Source organism: Myxine glutinosa, chromosome 11 (genome assembly GCF_964187855.1).
Source record: "Myxine glutinosa chromosome 11, kmMyxGlut1.1, whole genome shotgun sequence".
Classification (NCBI taxonomy): domain Eukaryota; kingdom Metazoa; phylum Chordata; class Myxini; order Myxiniformes; family Myxinidae; genus Myxine; species Myxine glutinosa.
This window is the reverse complement of record NC_136271.1, coordinates 75,914,383-75,932,706: the sequence shown is the minus strand read 5'-3', so window position 1 is coordinate 75,932,706 and position 18,324 is coordinate 75,914,383. Positions and strand designations below refer to the sequence as shown.

The 18,324-nt window shown below is 42.9% G+C and overlaps 1 protein-coding gene across 2 annotated transcripts in view; it reads left to right on the top strand.

Annotated features, from left to right (window-relative positions):
• Nucleotides 1-941: 941 nt before the first annotated feature.
• Nucleotides 942-18,324, top strand: part of LOC137436787 (delta-type opioid receptor-like) — an 80,037-nt gene continuing 62,654 nt past the window's right edge. For both annotated transcript variants that reach the window (XM_068130883.1, XM_078786801.1), the window contains exon 1: nucleotides 942-1,294. In XM_068130883.1, the coding sequence (XP_067986984.1) occupies nucleotides 952-1,294 (343 nt within the window). In that variant the 5' untranslated portion in view covers nucleotides 942-951. The remainder of the gene's footprint in view (nucleotides 1,295-18,324) is intronic.

The window sequence follows — 18,324 nt, the reverse complement described above, 5'->3', positions numbered from 1 at the left end:
TAAAACGAGTGTTCGTTTACGTATGTATGATGTCCAAGAAGATATAAACACAGAAGATATAAACTAGGCCGATGCTTCAGACCTTGGCACGCTCACAAGGCTGTACCTTCGAATAAACTGTTCCAACCCGTCATTTTGACGGGCTTTTTACTAGTAGAAATAATAATACTGAAAAAAATAGTAATAATAAATATAAATACTGTATCTGCAATCACAAAACGATCGCCAAGGGTAAAACTCCACCGGCACCCTCAATCCAATGATGGCCATATTATTTTTTTGACCGCAATATGACCTTGACCTTCGACATTTAGGGATAGAGTGTACTAAAGAAAATGTGTGCCCATCTAAAATCTATCCACAGAACTCAACATAATGAAAATCGGAGGAAAATTATTCCATTTATGATCAAAACCGGTGTTTTAGTTGGGTCACAATCCAAACAAAAGTAGTTCAAGGACACGAAACAAATATCAGGTGCACTACTTCAGTGCAGCGACACTATGCTGATGCAAGAACATCTCGGAAGGCCTGTGCGTATCATGTGTATATGTGACATGTAGAACAAGGATAATGTAGGAGATATCAGTGTACTTTTATTCATTTTACAAGGATACTAGTACTGGTAGACAATTGGCAAATCCACAGCAGTAATAGGTACAGTACTGTTGTTGATGTCGCTGCTGTTTCCATTGTTTGCTGTTGTTCTGGTTCATTGGAGCATTCTATATCAGGAGTTATTGCTCGCTATAGTCCGGAGTGTAAAGGCCATTTCTATGGAAATGAATTATCAGGAAATTTATGATAATTTATTATGAACTATTAGTAGTGTGTAGAGGGATGAATCATGCAAATTGTAAATAGTAAAACTTTTCATGGAACTATCAGTATTGGGACGCAAGCCATCATCAGTACACCATTCCTTTTGTTTCTTCATGTAGGTTCACCAAGATGAAGACAGCAACCAATATCTACATCTTTAACTTGGCACTGGCAGATGCCCTGGTGACCAGCACACTGCCCTTCCAAAGCGCCAATTACCTCCTCAACACCTGGCCGTTTGGCCAGTTTCTTTGCAAGGTGGTCATGTCCATTGACTATTACAACATGTTCACCAGCATCTTCACGCTGACCAGCATGAGTGTGGACCGCTACATAGCCGTTTGTCATCCGGTGAAGGCTCTCGACGTCCGCACGCCGAGCAAGGCCAAAATTATGAGCATCTGCATCTGGATTGTTTCATCCGGCATTGGAATTCCCGTTGCCGTGATGGCGTCAGCAAAACGTCAAAAAGGTGAGAAAAATAAATGATTCATAAGGAAGGCTTTTGACCTTTTCTAAATTGGTGCTTTTCTTCATCGTTTTTACAAGTTATTTTCGAAACACTTTATGTTTGATTTTTATAAATAAAGTAGCTACACTGACGAAACAACCAAGAAAAACAAGAGCATGAATTGCTTTGCTGCACATGCTCCCTCCCGGTGTGATATTTTCCAGTTCCAAAAAAGCGCACAACTTTGCTAAAAATTGACGAAACACCCTGAAACGCAAACTTGTTCTGTAACTTATCATAATAAAGTCATATACCAAGTTTCAGTTCAATATGTTAAGAGGTATGGGGAAAAAGTCTAAAAAACCACAAGTCTGACAGACAGTCAGACAGACAGACAGATGAAAAATCACTCAGAGGGACACTTGACAAAACAGAACAAAGTAGATTGGCACTCAGTAGAGCATCGTTTTGACCTCAAAAATAATTAGTGGTTGAATTCAGTGACCTGATATGCAAATCGTCTTCAAAGTTTAAGTTAATCCGATGAAAAGTGGCAATTTTAGAAATTCGGCCTATGTTGACCTTTTGGCCTATGTTGACCTCAAAAATTGTTGGTGATTGGTTTCAGTAAGCTGATATGAAAATCCTATTCAGATTTCAAGTCAATCAGATGAAAATAGAGGATTTTAGCATTTTCAAAAAAGTGGTTGCCTTTGGCCGATGTTGACCTTGTGACCGACGCTGACCTCAAAAATAGTTTGTGGTTGAATTCAGTTCGCCGATATGTTAATGCTATTCAAATTTAAAGTCAATCGGATGAAAATTGAGGATTTTAGAAATTAAAGAAAGTGGTTCACCTTTGGCCTAGGTTGGCCTTTTGGTCGATGTTGATCTCAAAATAGTTAGTGGTTGAATTCAGTTCAGTGATATGTTAATCGTATTCAAATTTAAAGTCAATCAGATGAAAATTGAGGATTTTAAAAATTAGAGAAAAGTGGTTGCCTTTGGCCTATGTTGGCCTTCTGGCCGATGTTGATCTCAAAAATAGTTAGTGGTTGAATTCAGTTCGCTGATATGTTAATCCTATTCAAATTTAAAGTCAATCAGATGAAAATTGAGGATTTTAGAAATTAGAGAAAAGTGGTTGCCTATGGCCTATGTTGACCTTGTGACCTACGTTGACCTCAAAAATAGTTGGTGGTTGAATTAAGCTAGCTGATATGAGAATCCTATTCAAATCTCAAGTCAATCGGATGAAAATTGAGAATTAATTTTTTTTGAAAAAAAGTGGTTGACCTTTGGCCTATGTTGACCTTTTGACCTCAAAATATATAGGATTTTGTCAGACCATGAACTCTACTATTTGGTGAAGTTTCGTGAAGATCGGTTTAAAATTGTGACCTGTACGCAAGTATATGTGAGCGGACAGACAAACAAACACACACAAAAAATTTTTGTCAAGTAATGAAGAGACGGACAGAGAAACAGAAAGCAAACCTATAGTCTCCTCTGGTGAAACTGCTAAGGGAAAATTAACATTGTTTCATCATTCAATAACATTATAGTTCATTGCACACCAATGCTTTGTACATTAGTAAAGAGTAATGGTATATAGTAATGTATTGTCATTTGGATGCATCAATGCACAACAGTTCATATGGTACAGTAATCTACTGTACTTCAAATTGGAGAATACTGCACTACTACATCTGTGACGAATACTACTACCACTTTAATGGCCTCAATTATTCCCACCTTATTGTGCAGTTTGCCATGAGGAAAACTTTGGCCCAAGCCTTTCATGAACCGGCTGGCCAGGCCTGACATTAATCAGGCTGGCCCGATTTGAGGTGATTTGGACATTAATTTGTAATTTGTTCGGGGTGCTGGGTATAACTCGCCAACTCTTCGTGAAAGACCCTGTGGGATATTTAACATCTATCAACTAACTAATGCAAGCAGACGGGACACCCAGTTTACCATCCATCCGAGGGATGGCGCACTTTGTGATGCAGCGATGCAACAATACCTGCATATCACCGATTGGGTAATTTGTGGTCGGGTCGGGAATAGAACCCAGGCTAGATAGCTCAAAGGTGTGTGTTACCTCTGCAGCATCCTTTTAGGTAGTGTAGTTCATATTGTAGGGAAGGAATCATAAACTAGAGTAACGTATCGCAGTTCATTTGATGTGGCAAGATATTGCCATTTAGCAAACAGTAATGTATAAATGTAGTTTATCCGACTACATTTATACATTGTAGGCTATGACCATATTATTCAGCAATTCACTGTAAATCTAATGGTACAGTATGTACTTCATTGTAGCTCCTCTGATATAGTAAAACATGTTATTTTGAATACAATAATATAATATAGTGTACAAATGCACTGTATCTCCTCTGATATAGTAAAACATGTTATTTAGAATACAATCTATATATATAAAACACAGTTTGTGTGTGTGTGTGTGTGTGTGTGTGTGTGTGTGTGTGTGTGTGTGTGTGTGTGTGTGTGTGTGTGTGTAATGTTACCAATAGACTCCTAAACCGAGAGGCTCACGTGCTTGATATTTGGCATAGACATGGCCATTGAGCCTGGGAAGAACATGGCCGACCTAAAAATATTTGACGAGATCCATATTTTTACCTCAGCGCATTTCAGCGAGGAATATTATACACGGAATCTGAGCCGGTAGCAGAGCAGCGCGCTGATTCGCTCAGAGCGATCACGTGATGTTCCATCCTTGCCGCCATAATCTCACAGTTACGCGTTCGCACGTAATTCAGAGTGAAAGCGATTGCGTTTTTTCACATTTCAGCAAGGAACATTGCCATTCACACCACATAGGTTTTTTTTTCTTTCATCATTAGATCCATATTTTTAGCCATAATGTAGCGTAACGTAGCGAAGCTAACGTAGCGTTAGCATAACGTAGCGTAGCGTAGCGATCCTCGCTCAGGATCTTCGTCAGGTTCGCGAACAAGTTAGCCAAAACGTAAAAGTGAAAATATATCGAATGACCATTGCCATTCACACCACATAGGTTTTTTTTTCTTTCCTCTTTAGATCCATATATTTTGCCATAACGTAGCGCATTATGGCTCGCTCGAGCTCGAGTTAGCCAATCACCTGGGCGCATGAGGCCACGTTGGCCATGCCCACGACACGACGCAGAGTTGCAATCTTGAGTTTGTGTCGTTTGTTTGATTGCAGAAGTTGCAATCTTCATTACCACGTGTAAACGTAAAAGTGAAAAAAATTGAATTTGTCTACGAGTGAGTGACTGGAAGACTGACTGTGATAAAGGCAATGGCACCGAAGAAAAGAAATTTGTCGCGTTCAACCTCCCAAGCAAGGAAAATTGCTGATCGGACTCCATGAAACCGATGAAGATACTTTTCACCATCGACAAGCCAATCAAGAACGTGTCTCTAGATTCAGACAGCAAGAGACAGAAGATGAGAGAACGGCACGTCTAAACGCCAATCAACAACGTCTGGTGAGGGCCAGACAGCAAGAGACAGAAGATGAGAGAACGGCACGTCTAAATGCTAATCAACAACGTCTGGCGAGGGCCAGACAGCGAGAGACAGAAGATGAGACAGAGGCACGTCTAAACGCCAATCAACAACGTCTGGCGAGGGCCAGACAGTGAGAGACAGAAGATGAGACAGAGGCACGTCTGAACGCTAATCAACAACGTGTGGCGAGGGCCAGACAGCGAGAGACAGAAGATGAGACAGAGGCACGTCTAAACGCCAATCAACAAAGTGTAGCGAGGGCCAGACAGCAGGAGACAGAAGAACAGCGCCAAAAACGACTCAACAACTGGCAACCATCAGGCAGACGGCAGCCGGCCATTGCATGGGAGAAGGCTGCATTCAGTTACAATCCGAACACTGACTACTCCTCAAACGTTGATATTGGCTCCATGTCGTTCACCTGTCAGTTTTGCCATGCCTTGAAATGGAAGGGAGAAACACCATGAATGTGTTGCAGCGGAGGCAATGTCCTTTTGCCTTCTCTCCAATCTCCACCGGAACCTTTGAAAGAACTACTTCAATCAACTACGACTCAATCCAGACACTTCCTGAAAGAAATCCGTAATTACAACTCTTCGTTCCAAATGACTTCGTTTGGAGCAGATCGCGTCGTCACTGAGCAAGGATTCATGCCTACATTCAAGGTGCAATGCCAGGTATACCACCTCATTGGCTCTATCCACCCTCAACCAGGTGAGCAACCGAAATTTCCTATCCGAACAAGGACAAACAAAGAACATTGTTTACAAGGAAGCACTGCGTAATTAACTACGTGTCTGGTGTGTTATGATGATTGTGAGAATATCGATTCTGATTCTGATTCTGATCAGATTTGTATGTGTATTTATGTGTATTTTATGTGATTTTATGTATTTATGTGTATTAAAAAAAACACACAATAAAAGGCACGAAGGAAAATAGTTAATTACTCCGACACATTTAGCTGCGGTGATTGAAAAATCACCGGACAATTGTTGCTGTTTTGATGCCTTTTTACTGCTGTTTTGATGCTTTTACATTGCTGTTTTGATGCGTTTTCACTGCTGCTCTGATGCTTTTTCACTGCTGTTTTGATGCTTTTTCACAGCTGTTCTGATGCTTTTTTGACGTTTTTTTTAATATAAAAATCTCATTTCAAAAAAAAAAATCCAAAAAAATCTCACAATGATGACATATAATTCACAGAAAACGTTGAAGCAACCGCGTAATATTGCGGTGATATTTAACTCTGAGTGAAAATAGTTCTAAATTTTAAAAACTTTCATCTGATATTTGTGATTTATTTCAAACAAACTGTATTTCCCATCTACACGGCCATGTATTCCCATTAACGTTATGTAAAGTACATAAATTGTGTGGATTACATCATTTGTGGATGTTATCAATTGCCAGTAACCATCTATATCCCTGCCCTCCCCTTCCCTCCTCCCCCTCCCTTTCCCCCCTCCCCCTTCTCCTCCCCCCTCCCCCTACCCTTCCCCCTTCCTTCACTCTCCACCCTCCCCCTACCCTTCCCCCTCCCCTTCCCCCTCCCTTCCCTCTCCACCATACCCTCTCCCCTTCCCCCCTCCCCCTCGCCTTTCCCCTCCCCTCCCCTCCCCCTCCCCTCCCCCTCCCTTTCCCCCTACCCCTTCCCCTTCCCCTTCCCCCTCCCCCTACCCCCCTTCTCCCTCCCTTCCCCCTCCACCCTACCCTCTCCCCTTCCCCCCTCCCCCTCCCCTGCCCCCTCCCTTTCCCCCCTCCCCCTCCCCCTTCCCCTTCCCCTTCCCCCTCCCTCTCCCCCTCCCCCCTCCCCTTCCCCCTCCCCCCTCCCCCTCCCCCCTCTCCTCCCCTCCCCCTCCCCTCCCCCCCCTTGCTCTCCTCCCCTCCCCCTCATTCCCCTCCCCTCCCCTTCCCCCTCTCCCTCTCCTCCCCCACCCGGAAATGCCAGGTACTTCTGCTAGTAATATAATATAGTGTATAAATGCACTGTAGCTCCTTTGATATAGTAAAACATGTTATTAGTCCCCTACCGGTGTACACCGGAGGGGACTATAGGTTTGCACGCCGTCCCTCCGTCCGTCAGTCCGTCAGTCCGTCAGTCCGTCAAAAAAAAAAAAACAGTTTTCCGGAACTTTTTTCTAAACGCTTAATGCTAATGTTTCAAACTTGGTACATGGTTTCCTCATGATAAGTTACAGGTCAAGTTCGAACTTCACGACGTTTCGATCATTTTTAACAAAGTTATGGCACTTTGAACTTTGGTAATTTTTATAATTCTGATGCTCCTTAACTCGGTGCCATTTTAAGTTTTAATTTCCTTTAAAAACCAGTTTCTCTGCAATAATAGGACCGATTGAGATCGGTCCTATTCAGTCATCATATGGTGGACCGATCACCATATGATGGACTCGGTCTGTAGAGTATTTTAATGGTAATTATGACGTCACAGGTCACTTGGTTCGGCCGCCATATCGTTTTTCGTGAAAACACGAAAACCACTTTTTCTCTGCAACGGCTGAACAGATCAAGGCCAAGCTTTGCAGGCAGAATCGCATACCCATGACGAACAAAAAGGTCAGCGAGCATGACGTCATGCGTCACATGGTTTCAGAGTTATGACGTTTTTAAGCATGAACCTTTAAAACCGAGCTCCTCCCTCATTTTTGATCCAATCAAGGGGAAACTTCACAAATCTGTTCAGCATGTCAGTCTACTAAAATGTCATTTTGGAATTTGCGATAGGGCACGTGGTTTGGCAGATATCGTTAATTAAACGAAATTTTTTTTTTTTTAAATGGATATCTCTTGAATCGCCAGTACCTCCGACTGTGAGTTGGTAATAATTTATATAATTCACACAGTGCAATACGTGCAGGCCGCTGCACGGAGTGACCTTGCAGGCTTATCAACGAGGCGAGGCGTGACACACATGTGTCTCAGCATACCTCAGATCAAGTTTGAAAACCAGCATCAACCATGCATAAATTTGCATATTCGATCATTTTTGACAAAGTTATGGCACTTTGTTTATTCTAGAGATCTCCTCAAGCCGCAACGCGCGCCCTCAGCCTCGTCTCGCGAACGTCAAAAGCGCGACACAGCACGCTCTTTCAGGAGGGGCGGAGCCAAGCCGAGCAACATACTCGTATATATACACATCGATCATTGATCTTGAAAAACAACGTATTTTCTCGTGCTTCTGCTGACCTGTCTGCGAGGTGTATAAATCGAAGTCCCGAGTGCGAATCACAGGTGAGCCCGTCCTGAGGTAATAAGTGATTGGAACGATTCAGAACCTGTAGGTAAATAACCCTTGGTAATTTCCCCAACAGTTTTCCGGACTATAATTTGGAGTGCGGGGGGTCAAAGCTGTTAATATTCCTTGCGTACAATATGCTGTAATCGTGGACTGTTCCTTAAAATGCTTTCCGAGAATAAGCATCAAGTCAAAAACGTTTTCACTGAATTTTGTTTCCATTGACACAATTCTTCATATCAGGCAAGAATACATTGAATTCAAATCGTTTACCAATAAATCAACAATACATCTAGGGAGGTTGGAGTGTCACTTTACCATATGCTTCTGTGCGTATAATCTGCGTGAATACTTCTTTAAATATGTATCTGATACTCTGCCCTCTTAGCAGTATACACAGTACGCATCAGAAGTAACATAGCTTCCACGGTCCGCGGATAACCTGGTCAGGATAACCCGGTCAGGATAACCCGGTCAGGATAACCTGGTCAGGATAACCCGGTCAGGATAACCCGGTCTCACATCATCCGCGCCCACATTCAACCGTGCATAAATTTGCATATTTAATGAGGTTCGTCTGTCACACTTTGGTTTCATGCGATAACTCCACCAAACATTGGCTGATTTCAACAACATTTTGTACACACATGTGTCTCAGCATAACTCAGATCGAGTTTGAAAACCAGCATCAACCGTGCATAAATTTGCATATTTAATTAGATCCGTCTGTTCGTCTGTCACAGTTTGGTTTCCGTACGATAACTGCACCAAACATTGGCTGATTTCAACAAAATTTTGTACACACACGTGTCTCAGCATAACGCAGATCAAGTTTGAAAACCAGCATCAACCGTGCATAAATTTGCATATTCGATCATTTTTGACAAAGTTATGGCACTTTGAACTTTGGTAGGGGACATGTATTGCAGCGCAATACTCAGAATGCTTGTTTAGAATACAATAATATAATACAGTGTATAAATGCCCTGTAGCTCTTCTGATATAGTAAAACATGTTATTTAGAATACAATAATATAATATAGTGTATAAATGCACTGTAGCTCTTCTGATATAGTAAAACATGTTATTTAGAATACAATAATATAATACAGTGTATAAATGCACTGTAGCTCTTCTGATAAAGTAAAACATGTTATTTAGAATACAATAATATAATATAGTGTATAAATGCCCTGTAGCTCTTCTGATATAGTAAAACATGTTATTTAGAATACAATAATATAATATAGTGTATAAATGCACTGGAGCTCCTCTGATATAGTAAAACATGTTATTTAGAATACAATAATATAATATAGTGTATAAATGCACTGTAGCTCCTCTGATATAGTAAAACATGTTATTTAGAATACAATAATACAATATAGTGTATAAATGCACTGTAGCTCCTCTGATATAGTAAAACATGTTATTTAGAATACAATAATATAATATAGTGTATAAATGCACTGTAGCTCCTCTGATATAGTAAAACATGTTATTTAGAATACAATAATATAATATAGTGTATAAATGCACTGTAGCTCCTCTGATATAGTAAAACATGTTATTTAGAATACAATAATATAATATAGTGTATAAATGCACTGTAGCTCCTCTGATATAGTAAAACATGTTATTTAGAATACAATAATACAATATAGTGTATAAATGCACTAGAGCTCCTCTGATATAGTAAAACATGTTATTTAGAATACAATAATATAATATAGTGTATAAATGCACTAGAGCTCCTCTGATATAGCAAAACATGTTATTTAGAATACAATAATATAATATAGTGTATAAATGCCCTGTAGCTCCTCTGATATAGTAAAACATGTTATTTAGAATACAATAATATAATATAGTGTATAAATGCACTGGAGCTCCTCTGATAGAGTAAAACATGTTATTTAGAATACAATAATATAATATAGTGTATAAATGCACTGTAGCTCCTCTGATATAGCAAAACATGTTATTTAGAATACAATAATATAATATAGTGTATAAATGCCCTGTAGCTCCTCTGATATAGTAAAACATGTTATTTAGAATACAATAATATAATATAGTGTATAAATGCACTGGAGCTCCTCTGATAGAGTAAAACATGTTATTTAGAATACAATAATATAATATAGTGTATAAATGCACTGGACCTCCTCTGATATAGTAAAACATGTTATTTAGAATACAATAATATAATATAGTGTATAAATGCACTGGAGCTCCTCTGATATAGTAAAACATGTTATTTAGAATACATTAATATAATATAGTGTATAAATGCACTGTAGCTCCTCTGATATAGTAAAACATGTTATTTAGAATACAATAATATAATATAGTGTATAAATGCACTGTAGCTCCTCTGATATAGTAAAACATGTTATTTAGAATACAATAATATAACATAGTGTATAAATGCACTGTAGCTCCTCTGATATAGCAAAACATGTTATTTAGAATACAATAATATAACATAGTGTATAAATGCACTGTAGCTCCTCTGATATAGTAAAACATGTTATTTAGAATACAATAATATAATATAGTGTATAAATGCACTGTAGCTCCTCTGATATAGTAAAACATGTTGTTTAGAATACAATAATATAATATAGTGTATAAATGCACTGTAGCTCCTCTGATATAGCAAAACATGTTATTTAGAATACAATAATATAATATAGTGTATAAATGCACTGTAGCTCCTCTGATATAGCAAAACATGTTATATAGAATACAATATTATCATATAGTGTATAAATGCACTGTAGCTCCTCTGATATAGCAAAACATGTTATTTAGAATACAATAATATAATATAGTGTATAAATGCCCTGTAGCTCCTCTGATAAAGCAAAACATGTTATTTAGAATACAATAATATAACATAGTGTATAAATGCACTGAAGCTCCTCTGATATAGCAAAACATGTTATTTAGAATACAATAATATAATATAGTGTATAAATGCACTGTAGCTCCTCTGATATATCAAAACATGTTATTTAGAATACAATAATATAATATAGTGTATAAATGCCCTGTAGCTCCTCTGATATAGTAAAACATGTTATTTAGAATACAATAATATAATATAGTGTATAAATGCACTGGAGCTCCTCTGATATAGTAAAACATGTTATTTAGAATACAATAATATAATATAGTGTATAAATGCACTGTAGCTCCTCTGATATAGCAAAACATGTTATTTAGAATACAATAATATAATATAGTGTATAAATGCACTGTAGCTCCTCTGATATAGTAAAACATGTTATTTAGAATACAATAATATAATATAGTGTATAAATGCACTGTAGCTCCTCTGATATAGTAAAACATGTTATTTAGAATACAATAATATAATATAGTGTATAAATGCACTGGAGCTCCTCTGATATAGCAAAACATGTTATTTAGAATACAATAATATAATATAGTGTATAAATGCACTGTAGCTCCTCTGATATAGTAAAACATGTTATTTAGAATACAATAATATAATATAGTGTATAAATGCCCTGTAGCTCCTCTGATATAGTAAAACATGTTATTTAGAATACAATAATATAATATAGTGTATAAATGCCCTGTAGCTCCTCTGATAAAGCAAAACATGTTATTTAGAATACAATAATATAACATAGTGTATAAATGCACTGTAGCTCCTCTGATATAGCAAAACATGTTATTTAGAATACAATAATATAATATAGTGTATAAATGCACTGTAGCTCCTCTGATATATCAAAACATGTTATTTAGAATACAATAATATAATATAGTGTATAAATGCCCTGTAGCTCCTCTGATATAGTAAAACATGTTATTTAGAATACAATAATATAATGTAGTGTATAAATGCCCTGTAGCTCCTCTGATATAGTAAAACATGTTATTTAGAATACAATAATATAATATAGTGTATAAATGCGCTGTAGCTCCTCTGATATAGCAAAACATGTTATTTAGAATACAATAATATAACATAGTGTATAAATGCACTGTAGCTCCTCTGATATAGTAAAACATGTTGTTTAGAATACAATAATATAATACAGTGTATAAATGCCCTGTAGCTCTTCTGATATAGTAAAACATGTTATTTAGAATACAATAATATTGTTGCGAATATGGAATTTGGCCTCCATATCCGCTTGTAAATATTCCCCTATTTCCCCAATACTCCCCAACTATCCCCAATCCCCCATTCCCTAGTCCCATTGTCTGTAAACAACACTCTGTAGAACCGACCTTCCCCTTTTTCCCCCATTAAATGTCGTGCCCAGGTCCACCGCATCTCACGTAGACAACTTTCGGACATCTTGCTAGTTAGTCTTAGTCTATGTCAGTTAAGGACTCGTTTCCATTAATTCCGACTCTTCGTTGCACCAGAATGTGATTATATGGCACCAGTAGTGAGTTTAGGACCTTCCCTTACCTCCTCCCGTCTTCTTCCCCAAACAACCACAACAACAACAACTACAACTACAACTACAACTACAACAACAATTACAACAACAACTACAACAACGGCGCTGCGCGGAGGAGTGTGCGTCCTCACACCGGCTCGGTTAGCCGCCACCATGCGCTCCGACGGGGTTACCACGAAGGGGCTCCTTGTCAGCCCCTCGTCAAGGGCGGAGCCGGTAACCCCCCCCCCCAGCACGCACCCAATGAGAAGCAACGTGCCGATTCCATCTGGGGCGCAGCTAACGAGCCGAGGGCGTGTCACTCCCCGCCGGATATACGCGGCCACGTACCGGACGTGACGGGAGGGGGAGATGCGCCCCGAGCTTGAAGAGGAAGAACCAATCACTACCTCCGAGCGCTGAGAGACCTCCTGCATCTACTGGACCGTACTGTACCCTGTCCTTGAGCCAAGAGTGCACCTTGAGCCATCGATACCCGCTTTCCTTGCCATCAATCCCCGTGTGAGTCAGCCTTTTGTCCCGTTTATCTGTCGTCTGTTGGGGTTAATATAAGAGTGTGTCTAAGTGCTTGTCTTTCTATGCTGTACCTCTCATCCCTGTAATCTGACCTTCCGCCCTAATATAATCTCCTCCGGAGGTCTTGAGAACCGTATCCCTGGTGTCGTGTCATTTTAATCCCAGCCGTGTGTCTTTTCCTTCATTGATCTAGCGTAGCGCGATTAGTCAACGTTCGGGTATAATCGGGTAACTTGTGCAGACGTGGTCATACCAAACCGCTCGGTAAATAACATCTAAGCCGCGTCTGTAACAATTGGTGTCGAGGAGTGGAATTCGGACCCGGGACTAAATTTATTAGGCCCAAATTTGTAGTAGAATCGATTCGGAGCGCGTTTCCCGCGCGTAATTATAACGGCGAAATTTGATTTTGTTATACGAAAATAAAAACCCGAATTTTGAAAGTCGCGCTATGGCAGACCAAGACAGCTGGGGTCCGGTAGTGGAGAGTGAGGCAGGGTCGGTCCAGGACCAAATTGAGGGACGCGAGGAGAGCGAAGCAGTGAGGGTAGCAGGTTCGCAAAGTAGCGCCGTCATGCACGAAGTAGCGGGCGCGCAAAATGGCACCTCGCAGATGGCCACGGCGTCCACGCCCGCGACCGTGGCAGCGCCCCTGGTGGATTTGAACCTTTTTTTTATACAAATAAAGGCCCTTATGGCCCAGAATAGTGAGCGATTGGAGGGCCAAATGGGGGTAATGGGGAACCGGATGGATGCTCAGAGTGAGCAATTGGGGGTAATGGGGAACCGGATGGATGCTCAGGGTGAGCGATTAGAGGGCCAAATGGGGGTAATGAGGGACGAAGCGAGGGGTACTGGTGAGGGATTAGACAATAATTTTAAGGGATTAGACGAGAAATTTGGGAAATTAGACAATAGATTAGGGGAAATACAGGAGGGGTTAATGGGGATAGAAAACAGAATGGCCGCTCAAGAGAATCAAATGGAAGGGATGCAAAAAGGGTTAGAGGGGTTAGAAAACACCATGGAAGGCAAATTGAGGGACATGAGGGACCAAGCGGAAAGGGAAGTTAACCAAATGGGGCAGCAGATAGAGGGGGTCAGAATGGGGGTAGAAACCAAACTGGATGCTCACAGGGAGGAAATGGAGCAGATGAGGGTGGCATCTGGGCAGGAGATGCAAGTGATGGGAGAGGAGATCAGAAGAGGAGTGAGTGAGGAGGTCGGAGGAGTGCGCGAGGAGGTGAGGCACTGTAAGGAGCACATGGAGAAGGAGGTGAGAAAGGGGACTGTAAAGTTACAAGGGGGCATAGAGGACCTGACGCAGGAGGTGGAGCAGCTGACGGTGGGACAGACGGAGTTAGTGGAGCAGGTACAAAGGAACACTGCGGTAATAGGAGGGTTAAAAGCGACACAAAATGACCTAAAAGATGACTTGATAGCGACGAAGAGGGAATGTCAGATGGTACGTGAGGGACTGACAACGAGGCTGGACGAGGTGATAGAGGTAATGGAGACGAAGGACCGGCAGGTGAGGACGCACATGGAAACGGTCAAGGTAGCCTTGGAGGACGAGCTTGAGGAGACGTACCGGGGAATAAAAGAGGTGAAGCAGAAATTAGAAGAAGTGGAAGAAGGGGTGAGCGAAATTAAGAAGCGACGGAGGGAGGATAAGAAAGAGATAAAAGAGGAGATAAAAGAATTGGTCCAAAGTCTGTGTTCGGATCGTGATGATGTGCTCATTAACCGGATGAGGGATTCGCAGGTGATGGAGGAGAAGCGAAGAGGAAGAGGACCCGGTGTAAGTGGTGACCAATATGGTCGTGCGTATGATGCGCCAGGGGATTTAAGGAGCTTGGGGGTCGAGATAGACCCGGGTGTTCGTGAGAGGCCGTTGGTGAAGTGTGCGACAGGTCTGGTGTGCGAAAAAGGAGGTGTGCGAGAAAGTCCGACTCTGGGGTGTGTGAGGAAAAAGTGCGTGCCAAGGAGTGAGGGTGCTGGCGAGAATGAGTCGGTCGTAGCGCGTGTGCGAGGGAGCACATGGAAGCGCGGTGTGGTGAGTGTTACAGAGGGTGTGACGGGAGAGTGTGCGCAGGAGTGTGCGCGAGAAAGGTGTGTGACGGACAGGTGCATGGGGAAAGAGTGTGCTGTCAAGAGTAAGGGTGAGTGCGTTGTCAAGAATGGAGGTGAGAGTAGTGAGAGTGACAAGGAGAGTGAGTTAGCTGTGACAGGTGAGCGAGGATGTACACCTGGGATGGCAGGATGCACACCTGGAATGGTAGAGCGTGAGTGGGAATGCACGCTGGAGTTGGTGGTGAGGCACGTGGTTGGGTGTGCGAATGAGAGCACACCTGTGATTGTCACAGAGGAGGTGACAGAGGAGGGGGTGCGAAGAGGTGTGTTGGTGAGGTGTGCTACCAACGAATGTGTGCCAAAGTGTTCGGTGGTCAGGTGTGTGACCAAGGCTGTGAGTGGAATGGGTGTGCCTGGGTGTGTAAGGAACGGTACAAGGAGCATGGAAACGGCTGGATGTGTGAGCAAGGAACGGGCTGCGGGGTGTAAGCGTCCAGGTGAAGCATCGACGTTAGACAGGGTAGAGTTTAGAACGACTTATAGCCGAATCGGGCCCTCGGTGCGTGCTGGGCCTCGCTTTGAACGGCTGCGTCCGTGCTCCACTAGGCGGAGCGGGCGGCCCGATAGAAAGAGTCGTCATGGCGACCACTATTTGTTGAGGCATTCCGGCAGGTCGAGATCGGTACATTGGATGGCTCCACGCCGAGATGGTGCGTGGGATCTCGGCCCGGGTAAGCCCCCGTCCCTGCACCGAGTGCCGGACGCATCCAGCCGCTGCCACGAAACAACCCGCATTCATGGCTTGGCTTTACGAAGCCGGGCTTTGGACAGGAATTGGCGCACCGAGAGGTATTAGTGAGTAGACGGGTGATGAGGATAGTGTTTTGGACGCAAAATTAGAGAAAAACAAAATTTGATGATTGGCAAGGGATTGGCAGTAATGATTGGCAGATGATGGGTCGTGATTGGCAAATTTTTGATTTGTTGAAATTTGATGTGCACAATTGGTAGTGAGCGATAGGCCCGGTGGGTAAGGGTGGCATCCCTGCCACCCTTCCCATGGTGGGGGCAAAGGAGCAATAGCTTATGGGGTGTATGGCAGTGAAAACTAGCCCGGGTGGGTTAGGTTATATTGTGTGTAGGGATCTAGCGAAGATGACCTTAGGTAACGTTAAGTTTAGTTAGTGACTGATACCTGTAGTGGGGACGCAGGTAGATTAGTATGGATTATAATGACGTGGGAGCGCAATAGTTTAAAGGGACGACTGGGAAGCGCAAGTTTCAGAGGGGAGTAGTTAGCTGAGATGATGCCGTGTGTGTGAGGATGGAACAGGTGTGATTGCACAGGTGTGCAACTGGACAGGTGTGATTGCACAGGTGTGCAACTGGACAGGTGAGTGGAGCAGTGTGTGAGTAGTGAGTGTGTGGATCAGCGCGAATGCGCTTGGGGAGAGAAGGGTGCAGGTGGCACCAGGTGTGAGAGCACAGGTGTGCAAGTACAGGTGTGTGGAGAGAGTTGGAGTAAGTGGTACGGAGTGGTGTGCATGGTGCGAAGGTGTGGATGGGGGAAGAGTGGACCCCTTTCACGAGTACCCGGGGCGGGTAGTGTAAGTGTTAGGTAGAGGGTATAGGTAAATTGTGGTTGGATATTGGCATCTGTGGTGCGGTTGCAGAATGGTGTTGTGAATGGGTGCATTAGTGTCGTGGAAATGGCTGGGCGTGTAGCCTGTTAGTGTGTGTAGTTGGTTGGGCACTCCACCACTGTGAGGATGTCGGGCAGGTGAGGCCGCAGGTGGGCTCTGGGAGCCGGTAGTTGTGAGTGGGTGCCTGAGGATCCCGGGTGTGGATCGGGCAGCCCAGTGCCAGAGAGGGCACCGAGTGGGGAGAGCGCCAGAGGGCCTTCCCCAGGTAGTTAGGTTAGGGTAAGGAGCAGGTAAGCTCGGAGGCAACTGCAGTGGTGGAGGTGTGCAGGTGGGTAGACCCACTGGGAGAGGTACACGCCACAGCCCAGAAATTGTGCGAGGGCACCGGGAGATGAATCGGGGGAGTGAGACCCCAAATTGAAAAGCACCACAGTTTGGCCAATGGGAATTGGTTTTTAGAACCCATAGTGTAAGAGGGCCAATGGTTTGGCCGGAGAAAGACCCCGGGTAGTGTAAAGTTGTTAAAGTCATTTAGGAAATAGTTAGGATTGATGAACCTGTCGCACCATACGCAGCCACTTACCTGTGGTGATGATGATGACTCCACACCTGTGTTTTCTTTGTTTTGTTGCAGGAAATGAGATTGCTGTGGATTTGTGAGACGCATCACGACGTGGATGAGACATTGGGGTGATTCCATCTCTCCCTCCCTAGGAGGGACTGATGATGAATTGGTAATGGCAAATTTTGATGTTCAGTTGGAGATGGCAAATTTTGATGAGAGTTGAAAATGGCAAATTTGATTGGTTAGGAGGGAGAGAAGACGAATTTGGTTTATGGGAGGAACGGGGAAGACAGTAGGGATGTTTGTTGATTTGTAAAGTAGATGTTTATGGGTAGTGTTGTGTTTTGTGGATACAGTAAGGGGTAAGGGAGGGGCCATGTAGGTTACCTGGTGGGGGGGGGGGGGGCGTACGATTGGAACGTACCTGTCTCACCTGGTTCCCATGTGCCCCCAGTGTGCATCATCTTGTATTGCGTGCACTTTTGCGCCCTTACCACCTTACTCACTTGTCTGCTTCTTTTGTCTCCCACCTCCGAGGATCTGGCTTTGGGGTAGAGAGAGAGGAGAGAGAGGTGCTGGCTCCGCAGTTGTGGGCCTGCACTTTCGCTGCTTGCTGCTTGGATCGATACACCATATGGACCGCAATGTTTGTGGCCACCCACAATGGACCGCAGCTCTTTTGCGGCCAAGCACCACCCGTGGATGGACCTATGGGTCAACGTGGCACCTATGCCATACAGGTGAACCACTTTTAGTAGACACCACTGAAGGCCACAATATAGAAATGGACGCGGTTGGCGCCTTTCTTTATTTTTTGAAAGAGGCAAGAACACCAAGTGCACCACACGAAGGCAAGACCAGCGGCAGAACATCGGCCGGCTGTGACACCACCGGTGATTCATAAACACTTTATTGGTGCACCGGATGGTGCTGACTGTGTGAAGGGGTGGTGCTTTTGATGCTTGGAAGGGGTGCTCTGCACATTATTAAAGGCCGTAGGCCACAGAGCACTCGTGGGTT